At 34.7% G+C, this 10,996-nt stretch overlaps 1 protein-coding gene across 1 annotated transcript; it reads left to right on the top strand.

The window, feature by feature from the left end:
* The first annotated feature begins 7,054 nt into the window (after nucleotides 1-7,054).
* Nucleotides 7,055-10,731, top strand: LOC117217053 (2-phosphoxylose phosphatase 1). Its single transcript, XM_033464351.1, has 4 exons — nucleotides 7,055-8,411; nucleotides 8,883-9,050; nucleotides 9,137-9,702; nucleotides 9,772-10,731. The coding sequence occupies exons 1-4, from the start codon at nucleotides 8,321-8,323 to the stop codon at nucleotides 10,513-10,515; spliced, it is 1,569 nt and encodes a 522-aa protein (XP_033320242.1). The 5' UTR covers nucleotides 7,055-8,320; the 3' UTR covers nucleotides 10,516-10,731.
* The last annotated feature ends 265 nt before the right edge of the window (nucleotides 10,732-10,996 follow it).

The following is a 10,996-nucleotide window of genomic DNA, read 5'->3' as shown; positions in this document are numbered from 1 at the left end:
ATCCAAACATATTCGTATTTCATTTGTCAGTTTTTTACAAATGCAATATACATGAAATTACAAAATGAAACCATTTAAAAATCATTTTAAGTAATACAATACCAAGTTACAAGTATTCATCAGTATTAAATGGATACATTGCAGTATTTCCACTGCAAAACGCCTAAAGGGATGATGGAAAAGAAATAAAATCGAGGAGCCAGAAGGGCGATCCACTCGATACAACACCGAACAAACCGTGAGTGGAACATTTTTTTATTTCGCAACGCTAATTTACTAAATCCGTAATCATAAAATAAAATCTTCTCAAAATAAACCGCGAAGAGTGCTTTATTACATTTGCAATTATATTTAATTTGGTCTTGACAAAAAAAAAGATAGAAACAAATGAAAAATTCGCGAAAGCACACACCACAGCAAGGTGTTCATTATTCACGCAACGCTAATAAACACTAATCTGTGCACTCATATTTCAACATACGCAACACTAATACCGAGATGTCCAAGTGCAGCCACGTTCGAAGCTGCTGATGCACGACCACCTCTGTGCAACTGTCTCAGCTGCTTCAGGTGATCCAGAAACGGGGATAGGCTTCCACAATTCCAGTGGAATATTTTGGGCATTTTATAGACGCAACGCTACTTACAAGAACGCGATCATTCGTCAACGCAACGCTAATCGAAAAAATTATGAAAGCAATCCCGATGAAATACATCGCAACGCTAATTCTTAAAGCGGATTTAATGTAAGTTACTATTACTAGATTGAATAAAAGCTACTTCAATTATAATCGATAATCAGAAACCGTGGTACTACGAAATTAATCCAAAATTAACATCGCTTTAATTTAACTTTAAGTAAAACAAAACGCGAGAAACTCTAATTTTACGCTTTAATAAGTTCTAGCAATTCACGATCGAAAATACTGAAAACAATCGCGACATTTTACAATTCGTAACACTAAAGCAAACGCGATCATTTTTTCATCGCAACGCTAGTCCAAACCGTAATTAATCAATCGCAACGCTAATGCAAATACCGCGACTAGCCCAAATGAGGATGGGCCGACATATACGTCGGCAACAAACAAATTACAACTAATACTACTACAAATACTAAAGACGAGCACAGTGACAAAATAGTAACAAGAATGACTTCCCATGCTCTGTATCTGGATGACCCAGAGGATGGGCAGCCATTAGTAGTTGCCCTCTTGAGTGGCAGTTTGCCGGGCCTCTTCGGCTCATAGCCTCTTCTTTCTTCGGGCGCGATGCCCGCTGAAACTTACATCTAGGCTCGAGACTTTCTAAATCGCAAACCAAAAAATAACTTATAAAGGTGAAATAAAAATATAAATCGCGGAAGCTGACCCAAATGCATATGGATGAACAACGATCAGAGCGATCGCTGTCCGTTCGCATGTGCGTGCTCGAGCAATACATAAACGCTCGTTTTGAAACCTACTCGCGACCACGATCGCGAAAATCGAAAAATCGATCAACTATGCCAGAGATGTGGCATTCTGCCCCGTGCCAGGCTTCGCCATCCATTTTTCAAATTACCTTTCCTGAAATAGATTGGACACGCGAGAATGAGCCTACCCGACTAGAGAGAGACCACACCAACGCACTCACTCCACGATTCTCACACATACCACTCGGGCGCAAGAACCTACACTAGAGAGGACGTCCCGGGACACCTCCGACACCCGAGTTTGACACACAACTTGCACACTCTAATGTACGTACCATTTTGCTGAAATCGACTGACGAAAGTTAGCGACCATTACTAACAACACGATAAAAGTAAGTCCTGTGACTTGTTGATTGTAATTCGTATAAATATTCATAATTCAAAGAAACGATAGGTGGTACGAAATTTGGTACCAGTTATTATCATTATCATCTTTAAATTTATAATGAACGGAATAATAGCTAAAACGACGCAATTCCACAGCCTAATCACACGCACAATGTGGAAAGTACGTCGTTCACGATACACTAACGCATCGTCAATCGCTTAGAAATTGTTATAAATTCGTCAATGGTCATCGTACCCGTTGCCTTTCTCTCACCCACGTAGCACCTGGGCACGTGAGTGAGGTCCTGGCAACGAATACGGAAGGGGTTAAACCTGAAAATCCTAACTAAAAATGATATTTATGCATCTATTTTGTATTTAACGGGCTAATCGTTCTTCATTTTGCAATTTCAAATTTTATTTCAAATTATTATCACTGTATACTCTACTTTATTAATTTAATGAATTACCAGAATTCTAATATCGAATGTGTTCATAAAAAGCAATATAACATAATTATTCGCTCAAATAATTGACTCTAAACTCTAACAAATTATTAAACTTTAGTATTGAAAGAAAGAATAAACGGAATAAGAAATTTATTTAATAATTGAATCAAGATAAGATACTAATGCCAACAACCTCAGGCGATCCCTTCGTCGAAGCACAATTTGAAAAGTATGAAAGCAGTACAGAAAACTTGTTGCTTCGATTCCGAGATCTGCCTATCGCGAAATTTCTTCTTGCGCATAAAATTCAAGACATTTTTGTACGGAAGGACTAAGCTTCGATATCTTTCTATTTTTTAAATTAATACTCAAATACAAATATAAAAGCCAAACAATTAATAAAAATAATTTCCATTTTTAATGCAACGAAGTCGGAGGATATCCGACTTCTCCACGAAATATTCAGTTGTCATTCCGACACTTATCTCATTTATTCAAATATTCACATCTCATTTATATACGTATATTTGTATGGTTATTTGGCTTCTGCAAATATACATTTTTAGTATATTCTGATTTTAGAAGTAATTATAGTGAATCATTATATTGATACTATTAATATAAAAACAAATAATATAATATAAAAACGCGATGTGCAAGAAGACCTATCCTCAACTAATAAATAACACACAGAAAAAAGAAATGTTACTACTCACGAGTATAATAAATACCCGCGGTCACTGTGCTCGCAAAAAATTCTACGTAATACAACCAATCACTCGTGCCGATTCGGACCTTTCGTCCTACGACATGATTGAGTGACCGGAGGAACAAAAATACATGCGACTCACCACAGATGCGAAGAACCTGTCATCGATGCTGATCGTCATAGTCCAGAAAGTCGTTATCAATGACGTCATCAAACAGGAACCATCGAAACCCATGGCACAAGTGCAGGTTACAAACAATCTGTAATAAAATATTCAATATCACAATTTGTTCTTACGTTGTTTGTCCATATAAAATAAAGATAAAAATTGGTATTCTAATAATTGAAAAGTAGCGCTTCATTCGATAATAATTGAAGCAAAACGTATGCACAAATATTTAACTACATAATTGGAATATAGTATTCAAAGCTTTCATACACTTAATAAGTTATTTCTACACTGCTGTATAGCAATTGTGTAGCAAAGATTAGTATTGGTCCAATAAAAAACGAAAATAAACATGTATATACGTCTGCCTTTGTTATAATAACTCAATCATTACCAAATCTGCATAAGAAGTCAAGAAATTGATTATTAATCATCTGCAGCGTCGTTTTTGTATCGATTTAAATTATCGATTATGAATCTCCCATAGCCTCAGTGCTGTAAACTGCTAGTCTTTCATCAGCGAATAATATATACAAAGGAAAACCAACAATTTCAAGTAAATGTACAAAAAACCAATAACTTATAATATTTGAACAAATTATAGCAAAATAAATCAGTAATAGAATTCAAATTACGCTTCAGAGGCCCGTAATATAAAGTATCGATGACTCTAATCGTCAAATATCAATTATCAATCGTCAAATATAATCAACGATAAAAGTACAAAGAAATTACGGAAAGCTACTTAATTTTACTAAAAATGATAATTGATAAGTGAATAAATAAAAACGTACTATTCTGATGATGCTGATAGAAGCGTAAAAATGATGATAACATCGAAATTAAGATACTAATAATGACGATGTGACGCGACGTACACTGGCTCCACGAATTTCAATACTAATCCTAAATTACCAATCGTGGAGACTTTAATATAGCCTCCGCCAATAGGAGCGCTCGGTTTGAGTTCGCAATATTTTCTGCCAATAGGAACGGACTTCCTTCTATATGAGCGCGCGATAATTCAATCTAATCAAATGGTCAAATTAATTAAATTGTTAAATAAACAACATATTTAAGGTAATGTTCATTGTCAATTGCGAATAAAATTATGCTCTTAACGGAAAATTTTCGTGTCTTATAACTATCTATTATTAAATAAAATATGGTATAGTAAAGTAGGCTATAGTAAAAGTAACACTACGATATATTATTTAAATATTCATACTGTTATTAATATATATATATTATTAATAAGTAATTAAAACATATCAATAAATAGAAGAAAAGAATGCGAAAAATTATCCTACCATGCTTTATGAATATATCTATTTAGAAATGTTATTATTATTAAAAATTATTAATAATTAGTAACTTAGAATAGTTGAGAATTGATAGCAAAATTATAATGAAAAAAGAAATTTCTTTAATCGAAAATAATTCTTTGTTATCGTTTACTTTGCTATTAATTGATGTATAAATTAAATAATTGTACATATGTAATACTAGAGAAGAAATAGAAGTGTTTACGCCCGTAGTTCTAGTTGTTTCACAAAATGTAACTACATAATTGACATATAATATTCAAAGATGCTTACATTCTTGGCTTTTGAAGCACCACTATGTTTTCAGGAAGCAAAAAGAAGGAAAAGGAGTGACAAACCTTTAACAAAATATGACAGTTGATTAAATTGATGAATAGAAGACATATTTAAGGAAATATCCACTAGCAATTATGAATAAAATTATGATCTAATGGGAAATTTGTGTTATGCAAGTATACCTGTCTATTATTAAATAGAATCTGGTATTAGTAAAAGTATCATTATAGTATTTCATTTGATTATTCATACTATTATTAATAAATATATTTCAATAATTCAAATATATTAACAAATAGAAAAAGTTATTGTTTTTTCTGTTTCATAAGTAAATTCATAAATAATTGTTTATGTGTATTGCATACTATCAAAGAAGCCTTATTTTGACCTAATATAAAGGTAATAAGATGCCATGTTTATTCTATACCTCGTCTATGGTAGAAATCTAATTTCACAGTAATGTAACTGTGTCGATTATTATCCGTCGTGATGATCGTCGTGCTTGATCTTGTAGCCTTGGCAAGATCATTGCCACCATAACGATGGCGCGAAAAGCAATCGGTGATTATGCGCGCCTCTATTGCGGAATGCTCTGCATTTAATTGTATATAATGGCGCTCTACTTGTACGAACGTGTCACCACAGAGGGCTTGATTTGATTAATAAAATGATCGCTCAAGGATCATCTTATTAGCATAGCATACGACCTTGTATCTTTCGCCATCTTACTGGCACTTTTTATTATTGTATGTGATCTTATCGCGTTTTTCTTCGTGTTTAATTTTCGTTCCATTATACTGTTCGATTACCATACATGAATCCTTGAAAATTTAGTTCAGTGACTCTGTCTCCACAGCCGAGTACGCGAGATTCCTTATGCAACTATAGTTTCCGTGTCCTTGCGTCAATCCAGATTTCAATTAAGAAATCGGGAATCTTTTTGTTTCGCAATCTATCCTCAACAATAATTCATCATCATTATTGCAAAAATACTAGCAGAACAAGCAATGGAAAGTAAAGCTTTCCATAACTCTACTGTGTTTTTATAATATTCTTATGCCTGCTGCGCCAATTTTTTAGAGACCTATTGCCCTATTATCCTAGACCTCGATAAAGTTATAATAAATACTGTCTATTTCAACTTAGCTAATTAAAATAGTCAATTCCAACCTTTTGTACTTACAAACATCTTGATACATACATGCTAAACGACAACGAGGAAACGGATGTTGACGTCATTTTGTGGCTCTAGGAGGAGCTGGGCACACGTGTGGCGTACGTCTACCGTAAATATATTCTGCTTAAGGCTGATGGCTAGATTGTCCATAGTTGATGTCTCGAGCTCTCATATCATGTCAGTTAGCTCGAGTTACCCGCGTATCTCGCCTCGTGGAACCGTAATCAACTTCGTCTACGCCGTCTGCCGACTGATTATCAATTCAGTGCCTCCGCCTAGACATCCCCACCCTCTGTAGGTAGATGTTCGATAGCCAGAAATGGCAAAAATAGTGGATCAGTGCTATGAAATACACTGGTGAATTATTCAGTAATCCGAGTATCAAGTATTCGAGTTGTTCAACTAACTGATATTACTTATTACCTGTTTCCTTAATTGACGAATCTCCAAGCTTTTCCGTGAAAACATTAATCTTCTTCCTTTGTAAAATATCGGATAGAAATGAGTACTGATAAGGATCTTAAAGTCGTCTAACATCTTTGCTCTTTTTTTATAACATATAATAAAATAAACTCTATAAATAAGTACATAATAAAAAGAATTAAAATATCGAAAGTATTGGAAGATGAAAGTAAAGCTCGTCTTCGTTAAATCATATATTTCATGTTTGCGTGAGATTTCATTACAGATTATTAAAATTAATTTGAAAGCATCAATAAAATGTTTGCAGGATAAGCAAGACAAGATTCAGACGTACACCTGAAATCGGAAATAGATACACCAGCGCCTGCGCTCCCAGCTCACCTATTTTCACTCTTTTAACCGAGAATCTGCGTTTGACAAAGATTTACCTAACGAATGCTCATACAAACACTATATACTAAAATAATTACTTTGTTCTTGCAATATATTTGTATAACATTAGAATGAACGTTAAAAGTAATTAATGATATTTAATTAAAATTTAATTTTCTAAATATCAAATTCAAATGTTGACCGTCATATCAAAAACTTTTTTTACGTGTCTTTTCTCCTCTAACTATAATATTTATACAAATAATATAATTAAATATATTGAATAATTAAATTAAGAAAAGAAGTTAAAGTATAGAGACAAAAAGAGATTTCAAGTACTGTACGTGAAATTGTTAGTTATTTGTTCTTTCTTCTAGCATAGATTTTTATATTTTTCTGAGTCCAGTTTGATGAACCGTTGAATATCGCGCATTCCCATCGTTGAAGCAAACCTCTTTGCAGCTCTCTCGACCGCGGATCGAAATGGATTTAAAACAGAGACCAGGCCAATCGAGCCGCACACATTGCGCGCAAGCGCGCTTCGATAACCTACTGTCGCAAGGAGCGCGGCTTACCTGTCGTAGTCGCATAAAAATGTTTTAGTAAGGTTGTAGCTTCGCTCGATCTTCGTTGTGAGTGATCTCTTTAAACTTTAATTCTTGAAGTAAAATGACTCAGATGTAAAAAGTGAAGATTGTTGTCATGAAATGTCATCGAAACTCGTTGATCCACGCTTGACGTATGATAATTCGATATTGTTATTATCATTGTAAAAACGCAAATTTGTAAATATGTATGAAAATTTGGTGATAATAATCGAAGAAGGGTAAATGTTCCGCGCGAAAGAGATATTTTCCTTGAATTATTTTCGTGATAAAGGAGCTTCTGGGAAAGGGGTCGTTCATCGACTCTTTCAACTTTTTTTTTCGTAATCGAATCGTCCAAACAATGCAGATAACGAGCCTGAAAGTATATAAAATTAAAGTGTAAAGAGATTTGCGAGGAAAAAGAAAGGCGCCTGCGCTCGATACTAACCTGCTGCGATTTAACGTGAGTACGGAGGTACTCGATATACTTTCCACATCTGTTAGGAAGTTCTTACTAAATGTACAAACCTGTGAAATAGTAAAATGATATTATAAACGTAAACAAATTCAACGAGAACCGTCAATATTACATCTACATGCAGTCCGTTAACTAATCGTAAACGAGGAACGATAATTAATTTAATATAAAAGCTCAACACCTTCAACGGCGATAAATCACGAAAATAAACAAATAATTAATAGTAAAATAAAATTAGTTTAAGGATAATGTCAGAGAGTAGGTCAGCATCTGCATTCACCGAAGTATTCTGGTTGGAGCCAGTGTCGAGGAGGGACGTGAGAAATTCGCTTGACGACGTAGTTCACGGGATTTTCATCCCTTTGAGTTCTCCAAAAGCTATCAGGGTAGAATTATGCAGCAGGATCGTTGAGAAGAGAGGATGCAGCTTGGAGAAGTGTCGTTGAACCGGATTTACTCTGGTTGTTCGATTTGGTGTTACCGTCAGCTACGTCCTCGACGTCGAGGTCGTGAGATTCAGGAACGTCCTGGCTGGGTCCAGGATCGGCCGCAGGATGTTGGCGGAAATGGTCCGACTTTCTTACCAGCATCGAGCGTTCTATTGCTATGTCATTCTCAGCGTGTGGATCTTTCTCCTCGTTGCTGGTAACTAAAGAAACCTGACATGTTTTTCCTCGACTTCTATCTTTTTTCTTTCTGTTTTCAGCATATATCCTAATTGTTCCATGCATTCGATATTTATTTTTGTAAGAAGGTTTCATTTTTATTTATTATTGTATTTGTTTCTTTTAAATATATAATAAGTAATGCTTCTTTGAAAAGCACGTTGATAACAATGCATTATTTTATCGTAGCGTGAGCGTTCGTAAATAAACACACGTAATAATGCGATTAACTAGCACATACGCGATTTCACATTATCGGCTTCGTTGGCCTATTGTGAGCCGTATACGTAAACACGGTTAAAGAACCCTTTGCCATCTGATCTCTTTCTTGTTACTTCTTTTTATAGCAAGCGGATTGAATGCCATCCTATCGTTTATATAAATATTCATGTATATGGATTCCAAGATAATGCAATTGTTTAAAATAAAACTGTTTTGTTGAATTATATAGGTATGTACAAGTACATTGGAATAGATGAAAAGAGCTCGGTGCAAGCCAGAGTTCTAGACAATGACATTTCCATCAGGGAATTTCCCAGGAATTTGAAAACTGATATGAGAACCAAAAAGATATTTCAATTTTGTAATCCTCCAAGTGATATCACAGCAGAAACAGAAGGTATAGCAAACAAAATATTTTACAATTATTAAGTAATCATTAATTAATAAGCCAATGGAAGAATCATGTGGTTTTTCCATATTTAGGAAAATTGGATGGGAATTTGACATTGGGAGGGATTTTAGTATTTGTTCGGCATGGAGACAGGGGTCCTTTGGCGCACATTAGAAATATAAGCATAGTAAATTGCGGTGGAGATTTTAATTCCATACCTGAATTAGAAAGTTTATACCAGAACTATGTGAACTTCTTGCAAAATGTCTCCAGCTACTCCAGAACTGCTTGGGCACAATTCTTAGGTCCATTCCATGGTTTTCCTATGCTGCCCAGCAACTCTAAAGATTGCAGAATTGGTCAATTGACTACACTTGGCATTGGACAATTGTTAAAAACTGGAATCGTACTTAGAAATGCTTATTATCACAAATTGAATCTGGGAAATGGTTCTATATCCAGCAAAGACATTGTTGTGTATAGCACTAGGTATCGAAGAACAGTCCAAAGTGCAGTTGCTTTACTCTATGCCCTACTAGAGACAGATGGTTTCCAAAATCTAGCCAAAATAACCATGCAAGAAAGTCAAAGCTATGCTTTTTGTAACACAGACTGTGCGTGTCCCGCCGCTGAAAAATTCTTCAAACAACACCTAAAAGTAATTAAATTTTAGCCTCTATTATGAAGTTAACATTGAGTCTTCTTAACACAATGTTTCTTGTTACAGGAAATGTCTGATCATTTGAAATCTCATCCAGCGGTGGCTGAGCTTATACGACAGGCTTCCAATGCAGTCTTCGAGATCCCTGATCAAGCCCAAATGACAGATCCAAATACTTTGAAGGATGCATTGTTAACATACATCTGCCATGGTGCTTCCTTGCCCTGCATAGATTTTAACACTCAGAGGGTTTGTGTGAAGACTGAACACGTAACAGGTTTGTTCACTTATACAGAATGGGAGTCTAAACAAGTGGCAAAGAGCAGTAGCCGTAGAAAATATGGATTGCTAAGAGCTTATGGACTACTTCGAAATATCGTTTCCTACATGCTACGAATTATCTCCGAGGCCAAACCTAAAATAGTTTTATACTCTGGCCATGATAAAACACTGGAATACCTCGCAACCGCTCTTGGAATCTTTTCTGACAAGTTGACTATGCCACATTATGCTTCCCGCTTCGTAATCGAGGTCTATCGGATAAATCCGAAGAACGAAAACCACGTAGCCAGTGATTTCTACTTCCGGGTGGTGATCAATGGAAAAGATTTCACCCAAAAAATTCCGTTCTGTAGAAATGCAAATTTTTACAGTGTCAGTTACATCGAGCGCAATGAAGTGGAAAAAACGCGGCGAGATTCAAAATTGTGCCCGATTGAGACGATCATCAGACAACTTCACGACGATTATTTCGGACCATTCAATGCAACTAACTTCAAGGATGCGTGTACCAATCATAAGCGCGGATAATTAAAAGATCGGTTCTAAAATTTCCAGATAAAAATTTTTTATCAAAGGCTATAGTTTGTTTAACACATTGATTGCCACGGTGGTGACACACGTTTTACTAAATATTTTAGGATGCTTAAAATAATATAAATTTCATGGAAAAGATTTTCAACAACGTAAATAACAGATAATATTATCAGTAAAATCCGGAATTTAACACAAATTCATATTTTTAAAGTCATATAAAAGATTCATATATGAATATAATTACAATAATAAATACGAATATAAATATGAATATAATTACAACAATAAATAAAATACAGATTCGGTAAAAAGTTGCTTTACCCCTGCATTATACTTTGGATATTTCATATATTTTTTCATATCATGTATATTCTGCACAATTTTCCACTTTCAAATTTTCTATAGATGCATAAAAATCCGCACTCTAATTATCTGAATAAAGTGCACAAATACAATGTAATATTTTGTAAAAACT

The sequence above is a fragment of the Bombus bifarius genome, unplaced genomic scaffold (genome assembly GCF_011952205.1).
Source record: "Bombus bifarius isolate JDL3187 unplaced genomic scaffold, Bbif_JDL3187 scf7180000007974, whole genome shotgun sequence".
Taxonomy (NCBI): domain Eukaryota; kingdom Metazoa; phylum Arthropoda; class Insecta; order Hymenoptera; family Apidae; genus Bombus; species Bombus bifarius.
Note: the sequence above shows the minus strand (reverse complement) of the source record. Positions and strands in the feature narration are given on the sequence as shown.